A 13,348-nucleotide genomic window follows, 5' to 3' on the forward strand; every position below is an offset into this window, starting at 1 on the left:
CCTGCTGCGGTCGGTTGGGGAAGCCTGTAGGTAGGAGGTAAGCCCATGAAAGCAGCACTTTGAAGTGGGTCACCCCTCTGTTCTGGAGGTGCTCAATGTTCTGTTTAGAGCCTGGAGGTATGGGATGACTGCAGTCATACAGGCCCCTCATCTGTTCATCGGTCACAGGACCTGCAAGAAACATGGCCTGGTGATGCTGATCATGTTTATGGCACATGCAGCCATACACAGTGATCACAAACAGGGAGAGAAGTTTCCCCAGTGACACCATATTGTCTGAGTGCATGGGGACTGAATGAACCATTGGATGGCTAAACCTTTATAGCGCCGCTGTTTACGAGCTTGAACTTTCAGTCAGACCAGAGTTTCCTCATTGACACTACTGTATGCAGGGGTCCAAACTGCTGTGATACTTTATGACGTGTTTGGTAAGAGTGGTCACAGCCTTGAATGATCCTGATAAATAAAACAAAGGGTCAAACAAGAGGCAGAAGAGATCTTTGATAAAAGGTTTAAAAAAAAAACAGAAGAAAATGTGTAGAGGTCAAGGATGAAATTCCCGAAAAAGATAAAGCTTGAATTCAGCCAGTGCAAACCCAAGGACAAGGGGACAGTATACTTAGATGGCTGACGTAAACTATATGCCGACGCCACACATGAAGATATGATACACATGAGATAGCGGTGTTATTTTGACTGGCTCTTGGAGTTTCAGCAGTAGTAGAGGTGAATTTCTGAGCAGATTTGTTTGGAGCAGGTGGCCAGGTACTACACATTGCACCTTTAAATGTCTATAGAGAGACTGTTTATAGTATGTAATATATGTGTTCAATTTTAATTGTTGTAAATTTGCTAAACCACTGCTGTCCGTTAAACTACGTATTGTGCATTTTAATTGCGTTTGTGTGCATCACTTGTTGTGTTTTTGACTTGTATTATGATGTCAAACAGTGTGGTATAATATCCCTTTTTATTTTTGTCACAATTAACCAACTCATTTTCATATTGCTAGAATATTGCTGGAATTTTGAACTTTCATGGCCATCAAATTCAATATATTATGGATTAAAAAAAGTGTTTTTATCACTGTAAGATTTTATGGATTCAATACAGACATTAATATAATAATAAAATATAATGTTAATATATAATATTTATTTTGTTTATTTGGATATCACTTTTCTTAACAATGTTACAAAGTGTTTCACAACAGCATTAAAAAACATCAGTGCATCATTTGTAACATCCAATTAATTTTCTGAAAAATACAGAGGGCATCAAGGAAAACACATAATTACAATGTAATTAATATCATATTGCAGAATTACATCAAAACAGAGAGAAAACTCACTGCTCTATGGGGGTCATTGTTCCCCTTTCAGTCGACCACAGTGATCCATGTATAGTTTGTGCAGATGTGCTTTACATTTCCAAAGTGGTTTGGAATCACGCAAGACTCAAACAGCATATGAAAAGGCATGATGGCCTTCTGTGCATTTGTGTTATTCTATCAAAATGATATGGAGTCTAGTACGTGTTCTCAGATTATTTAACACTTTTTCTTATCAGCAAAAACATTGCTGATAAGAGTTTATGATGGATACTGTAATAGCTGTCACATGTTTGAGTTGGTCTATAACTAACACGATTAGCTGGTGTGACAGATTCCATTGCAAATGTAGGTTCCTTTATTTTGGCTCCCAAGATGTATTTCCTACTTATGTCGGTTCCAATCTAAAATATGTTATGTTCTCTCTCAGACTCTGCATGCTGGCATAGAAATTTACATTTTCACAAAGCATGTTGTTACAACATATTTCACGGTCCTCAAACATGAGCACAAGAGAGGGATGCACTTATCACTTGACATGTGCGAGTCCAGAGTCTTCCTGACCGTATCACAGTGCTGCAATAAAACACCGTAATATGCACCACTTGGCTGTGATATCCATCTCTTAATTGTGTAACAATGCAATAAGAAGTTAACAGAATAGCTTTAAAGCACTTGGAAATCAGTGGATAATATGAGTCCATCCTTTTGAAGCCAGAATGAAGTACCTATTGAGGGTTGCATTTCTGTTCGTTTTTTGTCTGTATGGTTGCCGGAGCAGTGAGGAGACTGGACAAGAGGACTTCCTGCTTGTTGCAGGCCCTCTGGCAAAGCAGCTGGTGAGAAGCTCAGGCAATACGGGGAAGGATGCGTTTGACTGCAGTCATCCCATACCTCCAGGCTTTAAACAGAACTTTGAGTACCTCAAGAACAGAGGGGTGACCCACTTCAAAGTGCCTCTGTCATGGGCTCAACTCCTACCTACCGGCCTTCCCAGCCAACCGCAGCAGGTTGTGGTTACCTGTTACCAGACCCTGCTGAAACAGCTGCTGGAGGTGGGCCTTCAGCCTCTGGTCGTCCTTCATGGATCCACAGTGCCAGACACTCTTAGATCAAGGTATGGAGGCTGGGAGAGCCAGGAGCTGGTAGAGATGTTTCAGCGGTATGCAGAGTTTGCCTTTGGGGAGTTTGGAGCACTAGCACACTCATGGGTGACACTGAGTGACTTGGGTGATGTTTGGCATGACGGGCAGCCTGCTCTGCAAAATATCCTCCAGCTCAACAAGAACATTTACCAGATCTACCATCAACAGTTTCCTGACAAAGGTAATAGAGAAGGAGGAGAGATTTGGTTGATTTATTTATGTCCTTTTTTACAGGATTGGTTATTTGTTACAATCTTTTGATACAAAACAAGAGCATGAATTATTTTTTGTCAAGCATAACAATTTCATATATAATGTAATCACTAATATATTATGAGGTATTGTCTTTTCAATGGGTTTTGAGAAATGTAAAAAGGAGTACTTTACGACAAACTGATAATCCTTACACTTTACCCCATTATTTATGACACAGATTATATGTGTAGATTGCCATGCATATCTCAATGCAGGTGAGATCAATACAATAATCTAAGCATGCATTTCACTGCACAGCTGTGAAATGTATTTGTGCTTTGTCAAAATATCCTCATTGAAAGAGGGCCGAGGGTCCTTGGAATACATTGTGTTCAGAGTGCCTTTATGCTTCAATTTTTACAGGGAGACGTCTGTCAATCGGACTGAGAGCTAGTGATGCTCCAATTCTTCCCCAGATCAAAGGTTCATCTCCAGTAAGATGCATTGTTTGTTCTCTTATGTATCTTTTAAACATATTCTTTCTCTATATAATTTACTTCAAGTGCTATTGCTATAAGGCTCTAAATGAAAACCATTTGAGAATAGTAAATCAATATCAAAAGAAGTGGTTCGTCATATTCACCTTAATATTATGTTTGCTCATTTATTTGAAGCTTACATTTTGTCACATCTCCCTGTGAACCTAAAATGTAAAAACGAGTATATTAGTGGTTGTGTGTATGAAAGGGACGGACTGCAACAAAAGACTTACAGTTATTTCGACCTTCTTGTATCTTTCCTGTCACTCTTCCTCCATCAAGAAGTGATGGTATCATCTTGGTATGGTCTTGTTCGTGTCTTATTTTCTGTATTTGTTTCAGCATATTCCAAAGTGTATTATGAGCATTTCAACTTGTTTTTTATATCTCTTCTTATCTTAACTCTTTGGTAATTAATGCTCAAAGATTCCGTGTCAGCAACTTGTTGCCCATGCTTGTATCTGCACTCTTACACACATTCATCGCAAAATAACTGGTATACAGCTATTTCACAAATTGGCCGGCTGGTGTCTTATGCAATGGTATGTCAAAGCGGAACTCATGGCAATACAAATTAAACAAGCACCTTTTTTTCATTAACATACATGAGTGGGATAACATACAGTGCTGCGTCTGCTATTTTGAACAGATGGATTTCTTGTCAGTGCACATTGAATACAACTGTGCCTCTGCATCAAACTTTGCAAAAGAGCTGAGCAGTTTACAGGTAAGAAAACAATAAAAGGTGTTTCTTTTCACATTGCATTTCATATTTTGTTTCACACTGCAGCCACATGCATGTTATGTTGTAGATGTCAAGCGGGGACCTGCCTATCCTGATATACGAGGTGACTCTTCATGGTTGTCCCGACAGTCAATACCAGCTTCTTGGCAATTTCTTGCAAGGTAAATTTCATTATAGCTTACTTAATATGATTCTGTTATACAGTATTGTTCATATAACCGTAAAGGTTATTTTTGTCATATTTGCTGAACCTGTCACTATTTCCTTAGTACATGAGATGGATAATCTGTAAAACAATCAGGTTCCTTTGCGTCCTCTTAGTGATTTTTGCAATTTGCAAGAATCAACCAAGGAAAACAAACAATCAGAGTCGAGAAGTCTCTGACGCAGCTGCCAATCACTGCTCACATAGGTTGGGAACTCAGATCAAACTAGGCAGCGCTGTTCAAATATGAATCAATATTATGTTACCTTCGTGTTCTGTTATTTTGTGTTGAGTTCTGGCTACAGTAAGTGCATTGTGCATAAAGTTGAAAATTTGTAGCATAATAATCAACATAATCTGTTTTTACTGATCAAACAGATCAAGGCTAGCCTGTTGTAAATTGCATTATCATTAACTTTTACAATACAATAAACATGGGAGTGTTATCATATGTCATTGACGAGTGTAAATTCTTCTTGTTATGGTCCGGTAAAGTTTTACAAGGAAAATCACATTCATGGTGGAGCACAGCCGGAGGACTTCCTTTGCTCTTTATAAGTTAATGCATAAAACACAACACAATGTGTTTAGCAGGCAATACCTATTGTTTCCCACTGTAATGTGGCAACTAAATTGGTTTGATGCAGAGTTTAAAGCAGATGCCTAAATTACATTTGGTACAGACATGCATTTCCCCCTCAGGATAAAATCTTTTAAAAAAGTGATTCTCTAACTTTTTATCTTCAAGTAGGAATATCACTTTTTCCAATACTTTGACTTAAAACCAAATACCTGCCAAGCTAATGACATTCCCTGCAGCCTCAGCTGTACTTTGAGTTTAGCTAATTAGCTGTAATTCTACATATTTTATTAATGTTGATCATATAACTGTTAGTAACTTTGTCTTGCATTCATCACAGCCTTATTGAACAATAACCTGAATATTGTGGGATGTGACATGATGGATATGTTGGGTAAGCTGGACATGGAGGACGTCCCAACCAGGTAACAGTTTTTCTTGGTGATATATACAGTTTCATATATACTGACAAAACCTGTTTCTCATATGTTTACACTGTTTTATGTCCTCTTTTCCAACAGTCATGGTATTTCGTACTACAATAGAATTAAAATATTTAATAACAGTTATCAGAATGTGTGGAATAAGTTTGGGGCCCAGACCATAAGAGAACGAGACCTTTTCCTCAATGAATCATTCCCGTCAGGCTTCCAATGGGCTACTTCCAGTGAGTCCTTCAAGGTTGAGGGAGGCTGGTCAGAAGGTGGGAAGGGAGAGACCATTTGGGACCGTTTTGGTCATGACGGCCTAGCATTTGCCAATCAGACAGCTGATCTAGCTAGTGACAGTTACCACAAGGTGGATTATGATGTCTACCTCCTGCGAGGTCTTCATGTCAACACCTACCAGTTTTCCATCTCCTGGGCACGTATTTTCCCCTCAGGCCACCGGGGAAGCCGATTTGAGAAAGGGGCTCTCTACTATGACAAGCTGATTAACGCTCTCATTGAGTCTGGCATACAACCTGTTGTCACTCTCTACCACTGGGATCTGCCCCAGACACTCCAGGACTATGGTGGATGGACCAACGCTTCCATTGTTGAAGCCTTCAAGGACTACGCAGACTTCTGCTTCTCCAGGTTTGGAGACAGGGTCAAGACATGGAACACATTCAGTAGCCCCTGGGTGGTGAGCCATGCTGGGTATGGCACTGGTGAGCATCCCCCTGCAGTCAAAGACTATGTGGTTGCCTCCTATCAGGTGAGGGCAATGGTCTAATGATAATATAAATATTCACAAATTAATTTGTATTCTTATACATTTACATCACTATTTATTTTGCCTTCACAGGCCACTCACAATATGCTCAAGTCTCATGCTGAGGCTTGGCATGTCTACAATGACAAGTACAGGAAGGCACAAGGAGGGAAAGTGGGCATTGCATTGAACTCTGACTGGGCTGAGCCCATGGACCCCTCCAGACCTGAAGAAATAGCAGCTGCAGATCGCTACCTGCAGTTCATGCTAGGCTGGTTTGCACATCCTATATTTGTAAATGGAGATTATCCTCCAACACTCAAGACTCAGATTGAACAGAAAAGAAATGAGTGTCCCCTATCTGAGCCTGCAAGACTTCCAGTTTTCACTGTTGAAGAGAGCCAGAGGATACATGGAACAGCTGACTTCTTGGGATTAAACCACTATACCTCCCGGTTGGTCAACAACAGTGTTGGTGGCTGTACCCCTGGTCCTGAGGGGGTGGGTAACTTCCAGGCACATGTGGACCCTTCATGGTCTTCTACAGCTTCTGAATGGATCTATTCTACACCTTGGGGTCTCAGAAGACTTCTTAACTACATTTCCATAGAATATTTGAATGTTACCAAAGTGCCTATCCACATAACTGGGAATGGTATGCCTACTGAGCACTCTGGGGACACTCTCAATGACACCGGTAGAATAGAGTACATGAAGAGTTACATCAACGAAGCCCTGAAGGGTAGGTTGTTGAAAATAGTTGCACATTTGTAATTACATATTTTCCCCCAAACATTGGTAATATTCCTTCAGCCATTATTTGTTAACTTGTGTATGTTGTTGTGGCTTAAACTTTTTAAATACTTGGTTATGCATTTCTTTTCTAGTCTTAACTTTTTCGAACTTGACATAAAAGTGTTTTAGTCACTGAGAGTCATTATTCTCTCAACAGCTATACATTTGGATGCAGTAAATGTGCAGCAGTTTACGGTCCAGTCACTCATGGATGGCTTTGAAGGTCCACAAGGCTTCAGTGAACGTTTTGGACTACACCATGTCAACTTTGACCTGCCTGACAGGCCCAGGACTCCAAAGCAGTCAGCCTACTTTTACTCCAAAGTTATTGAGAAAAACGGTTTTGCTCCCAACAAACTCTTCTTTAATGTACCGGAACTGAAAAACAAAGAGTCGAATAAAAATTCCCCTATCCCGCCTTCAACCGTCCCATCCCAAGCCAGGAAAGTTTGGAGGAAATTCTCCAACCAAACCAATTTTCAGAGAAAACTCTACCACTATGGCACTTTCCCACAAGGCTTCAGTTGGGGAGTATCATCTTCATCTTACCAGATTGAAGGTGGCTGGAATGCTGATGGGAAGGGGCCCAGCGTCTGGGATGCATTCACCCACAAACCTGGCAGTATTCCTGCAAATGCAAATGGGGATGTGGCTTGTGACAGCTACCACAGACTTGAAGAAGACTTCTACATGCTGCGAGCTCTAAGGGTGAATTCATACAGATTCTCTTTGTCCTGGTCCAGGATCTTTCCCGATGGTCGGCTTACCTCCCAAAACCAGAAAGGTGTTGACTACTACAATAGACTAATTGATGGTCTCTTAGCATATAACATCACTCCCATGGTGACTCTCTACCACTGGGACCTTCCTCAAGCTTTGCAAGACCTTGGTGGCTGGGAAAATGTAGAGATGATTAACATTTTTGATGACTTTTGTGACTTCTGCTTTGCCACCTTTGGAGACAGAGTGAAATTTTGGATGACCTTTAACCAGCCTCACACAATTGCGTGGTTAGGATATGGCCTTGGACAGATCCCACCAAATGTTAAGAATCCAGGAATTGCACCATACACAGTTGCACACAACCTTATAAAGGCACACGCCAAGGCTTACCACACATATGACGATAAGCATCGCAAATCCCAAAGTGGTCGAGTATCCATAGTCCTCAATGCTGATTGGATCGAACCTAAAGATGTTAATGTTCCTCGTGAGGTGGTGGCTGCTGACCGCGCTCTGCAGTTCCAACTAGGTTGGTTTGCACACCCCATTTTCAAGAATGGCGACTATCCAGATGCAATGAAGTGGCAAGTTGGAAACAAGAGTGAACTCCAAGGCCTTTCAGAGACAAGACTACCTTCCTTCACTGAAGAAGAAAAGACCCTCATCAAAGGAACTGCTGACATGTTCTGTGTAAATCATTACACTACAAAGATTGCACGCCATGCTACTTTGAGGCTTTCCCCTCAATCCTATGAATATGACCGGGACTTGTCAGAAGCAGAGGAAAATGATTCACCAACTACTGCCATCAGTAACCAGAGAGCTGTAGCATGGGGCTTGAGAAGACTCCTCAACTGGATCAAAGAGGAGTATGGAGAACCAGAGGTTTACATTACTGAGAATGGAGTAGCTACAGAATCAAAGACAACTTGGGATGACTCTGCCAGAGTGTTTTATTACAAGACCTACATTGACGAGGCTCTGAAAGGTACACCGATGTAAATACATTTGTGAAGATAAATTATATGATTATCACGACTGTTCAGATTTTTAGTCTTGATCATTTATTTGTGTGTGTATGTTTTAATAACAGCCTATGACCTTGATGGGGTGAAGGTGAAAGGATACATAGCAACATCGCTCATGGACTCTTTTGAGTGGCTTAATGGGTACAAAGTTGGATTTGGGCTGCACCATGTGGACTTCACTAACCCAAACCGGCCAAGAACACCCAAGTACTCAGCCCATTTCTACTACCAAGTTATAAAGGACAATGGTTTCCCTACACCAGATGATGAGAAGCTTATTCATGGACATTTCCGCAAAGATTTTATTTGGAGTACTGCAACGGCATCATACCAGGTACGTTTTTGATGAAGCCCCTTTCATTAATGCTGGATCAGGGATTTGCATATTCCTTACACTGCTCTTTCCTAATTAAAACTCTGTTTTGCATTTCTTATCTCAAGATTGAAGGGGGATGGAGAGCGGATGGAAAAGGTCTCAGCATCTGGGACAAGTTTGCTCACACTCCTCTTCGAGTGTTCAATGATGACAATGGCGATATAGCCTGCAACAGTTACAATAAAGTAGAAGAGGATGTTGCTATATTGAAGCAACTTAAGGTGACCCATTATCGTTTCTCCATATCCTGGCCGAGGGTACTTCCTGATGGCACCACCAAGCACATCAATGAGGCTGGACTAAACTACTACCACAAACTGGTGGATGCACTGCTTGCTGCAAACATCCAACCTCATGTATGTGTAATTCTTGCTTCTCAGGAAATGATGCATTTGCAATGGAGGGTTGGTTAACTTTGTAAACCTGGCTTTCCCTTTGTTGTCAGATTACTCTTTACCACTGGGACCTTCCACAAGCTCTGCAGGACATTGGGGGCTGGGAGAATGAGACTATTATTGTCAAATTCAGGGATTACGCTGACCTCATCTTTAGCCGTCTTGGCCACAAAGTGAAATTTTGGATCACCATTAATGAACCGTACAATATAGCCAATGTGGGCCATGGCTATGGGGCGGCTGCTCCAGGTATGCTTTTCCGTACTGCTCTTCATCTGACACTCTACATCATATGCTCACTTCATTGGTGTGAAATACAGGTTGAAAAGTGACAATTTATCAAAACAGTATTGCATGGTCATGGAGTGTTTTTTCTGGAAAGCAATTCTTAGTTTTGACCTTTCTAAACAACAATGACAGTGAGAAGCATATACTATATAGCTAAAGAAACTAGAACATGTATCTGTTGCTCCTTGTGTATGTGTCCAGGGATCAGTTTCCGACCAGGCACTCTACCCTACATTGTGGGTCACAGCCTGCTTAAAGCACATGCTGAGGCCTGGCATCTCTACAATGACAAGTACCGGGCCAAACAGAAAGGAATTATCTCCATCACCATCAACTCTGACTGGTCAGAGCCCAGAAATCCCTATAAGCAGGAGGACATTGATGCTGCAAGACGTGTGGTGCAGGTGCTGAAATACTTACTGTTGTTACTGTTTGCAGACTCTTTTTTTTGCATGCACATTTCTTTAACATTTTACAATAGACATGAAAGTTGCAGTTAAGGTCTGTTGTGTGTCTCCTTGTGCAGTTCTACATTGGCTGGTTTGCACATCCCGTATTTAACGGAGACTACAGCAACATGATGAAGACAATTGTTCGAGAGCGAAGCCTAGCTGCTGGTCTGCTAAAGTCTCGGTATTGTAAAAAACAACATTAGAGCAAGAAAGAGAACTAATGGAAAATTGTTTTACATTCATCAGGTACATTTAATTAGTTTGATTTAATCTCTCCAGGCTGCCTGAGTTCACTCCTGAGGAGATTAAGAGGATTAAGGGTACCTATGATTATTTTGGGTTCAACCATTACACCACTGTCCTGGCGTTCCCTGTGAACTACAGAAACCTTCAGCACTATGATGCCGATAGGTAAGCAAGTACAAACATACCTACAGGAACCAAGTCGGAGAAGCAAGTTAACACAATCACATGGTGATGAGCTAAAGATGGACCTTAATTTTTGTGAAATAAAACCATTTAACTGATTAATGTTCCCAGGGGTGCAGGAACGATTGCTGATCGTACCTGGCTGGATTCAGGCTCATCTTGGCTGAAGGTCTCACCGTTTGGATTCCGCAGGATATTGAACTTCATTAAGGAGGAGTATGGAAATCCACCTATTATCATCACAGAAAATGGCATGTCAGAGCGAGGGCCGATTGACCTAAACGATATTCATAGGAGCTACTACTATGAAAAGTACATCAACCAGTTGCTGAAAGGTATCAAATCACAACTCCCATCGTATGTAATAATAAAGACCATTGACAATATCTCATGTTAAGTATCTAAGACATGATTGATGTGTAATGGATCATAGCAACCTTGCTGTTTCAATACTTTTTATGTTCAAACCAAGACACTGAATTTCTTGTGCTTAAGAATGTAGAGTGTATTTGCATTCCTAAAGGCGTTCATTTTCTCCTCCTAGCTTACTTGCTAGATAACGTGGATATCCGGGGTTACACAGCTTGGTCTCTGATGGACAACCTAGAGTGGGCTACTGGCTTTTCAGAAAGATTTGGCCTTTTCTACGTCAATCACTCAGACGCTAAACTGCCTCGACTGGCCAAGACTTCTGTTACCCTCTACTCCACCATCATCAACTGCAACGGATTCCCGGACCCCGCCTTGGGACCCCATGAGTGTTTGAACACTGTGCCTGAAGGTAAATTGATGAATTGATGCAACCAGTACCTTTAAAGCTCACCAATTAAAACGTAAAACCTAAGTTAAAGAAAACAAGAAGTTGTGGTTGTACAAAGGTTATGTGCTGGACTATTTCTTAGACAAAAGGATCGACTTCCTGGAGTCTTGTTTTCAGCGTATTTAACAAGAGGTGTCAATATAAATCCTACTGTATAGACAGAGAGCAAATAATCGTTATTTTCCCCTAAAATGTTACTATTTCTTTCATGGAAAACAACATTCAGTATTAGTAGACATTTAGAGTTTGTGAATAGCAGATTTTCTGTTGCCACACGATATAAAATAAAATATATATTAACCCCTGTGTCTTTTCTACAGCAACGAGCGAGCCGGTCACCACGCCGATCACCACGTCGATGACCACGGCGGTCACCACGCCGATCACCACGCCGGTTACTACGCCGATCACCACGCCGATCACCACGCCGGTTACTACGCCGATCACCACGTCGATCACCACGGCGGTCACCACGCCGATCACCACACCGGTCACGCCGGTCACGCCCGCTCCATCTGACAACGCTGTGAGCTTCCTGGGCATGAAGCTCTCTACCAATGATGCTGAGACCGGACTTATCACCACATTTGCTCTGCTGATTGTTGCAGCGTTTGGAGCTATTTGTACGTCTTTTTTTTTGTTTAAGGCAAAAAAACATTCCAAGAAAAGCATTAAATTGAATCTATAAAAATGGAACGGAAATTCTGCAAAAATGCAGAGTTGTAATCAAAGTCCAACTTGCAGTAACTTGAATGAAACACATGATTGTGATCCGCAGAAGTGAAGACATCTGTTCTGTTCCTCAATAAAGCATAATAAATATTTTGTGAGAAAAAAAGCAAACTTTGGGTTAAACATTTAGGAGCTGCAAACAAAATCAGATGGTCTCCTAAACCCTACTGATGTGTTCTCAGAAGCTGCTGTTACAAACAAGCCTTTAGCATTAACACTGTAGAGATCAGCTAATGCCACTAGATGTCATTGTAGGTTTGAATCCATCCTGCTGGATGCTTGGTTTCACAGGAGATTCAGATCCTCTTAATCTTTAACCCCCCAATGAGAGAAATGCGATTATATCATATGTCATACACTTTTAAAAAATGTATGTTTGTTTGATTTCACGATGAGGGTCACTGATTATCTGGCAAACTGGATCGGTCAATTCAGTCACAGGCCACAGATAATAAAACCAAACTAAAATCATAAAAACAATGTATTGTATGAGTCCCACTGCAGTTGTAATGTTATTTAGTATATTTGACATGTCATCATTGATGCTGTAGTAAATGTAGTTGTTTTATTGTAGGGCTAAATGTGACGTACATTTATTATATAAAAATATAATCCTAATGTTTTTGTTCACTAAAAGTAAAGCTCCTGATATATTGTTTGAGTAGCATTTCTGATTCAATTAGTGTTAATGGTGGCTGAACTGTATAGTCAATAATATGAACGCTTAATTCCAAGGTAAATTAACTAAATGAACATATAGCATTGTGGGATATTCTCTGATTGACTTCAAAATCAGATCAATATTTTGGAGCTTTGAGCGAAGACAATAACCCCTGCTGGAAGTAATTTGTTATTCCCCATCATTGATGTGGTAAACTGGTCTAAAAGAACATCAAACAAGCTACACATCGTTCTGCTTTGTGGAACATTTCTTATGTAAGCCCCTTCTCGAGTATGAGGAGACATTATTTGATAATTATTTGGAACATCTGGCTACCAGTGATCTCAGGCCACAAAATCAGATTACACATTTGTTGTATTTTAGAGACGTGTAGCAGTTGTGTACTCTTGCGTTGTGTTTTGATTCAGGAACACTTGATCACTTTTTGGTTCCAACCGGCCGTTTATTCACGGAGACAGCATACAGTAGACTATAACAGAGTTGCATTAGGGTTCTCACAGCCCACCTCGTGGCAACAAGCTCCGGGAGCACGAGACAGCGGACAGTGGACTGGTAACAGAAAGCGGTGCCGCACCACTCAAGTCTGCAGGGGCCCAGCAGAGGGCGCTCATGTGACACACAACACGCTAGTCTCAGTGGGAAACTAATGATAATACATTGTAGATGATATTGACAAAAATAAAGGAGGAGAT

General features: G+C 41.0%; 1 protein-coding gene across 1 annotated transcript; it reads left to right on the forward strand.

The window, feature by feature from the left end:
* The first annotated feature begins 3,154 nt into the window (after positions 1–3,154).
* LOC306703750 (lactase/phlorizin hydrolase-like) lies at positions 3,155–12,615 on the forward strand. The gene is made up of 16 exons (XM_079169815.1): positions 3,155–3,164; positions 3,859–3,936; positions 4,022–4,115; positions 5,080–5,164; positions 5,261–5,939; positions 6,030–6,678; positions 6,889–8,442; positions 8,548–8,816; positions 8,924–9,214; positions 9,304–9,502; positions 9,743–9,945; positions 10,068–10,174; positions 10,273–10,404; positions 10,534–10,757; positions 10,967–11,203; positions 11,563–12,615. Exons 2-16 carry the CDS (start codon positions 3,859–3,861, stop codon positions 11,928–11,930), a joined length of 5,169 nt encoding a protein of 1,722 aa, XP_079025941.1. The 5' UTR covers positions 3,155–3,164; the 3' UTR covers positions 11,931–12,615.
* Positions 12,616–13,348: the final 733 nt, after the last annotated feature.

Source organism: Pholis gunnellus (genome assembly GCF_910591455.1).
Source record: "Pholis gunnellus genome assembly, chromosome: 12".
In the NCBI taxonomy this organism is placed as follows: domain Eukaryota; kingdom Metazoa; phylum Chordata; class Actinopteri; order Perciformes; family Pholidae; genus Pholis; species Pholis gunnellus.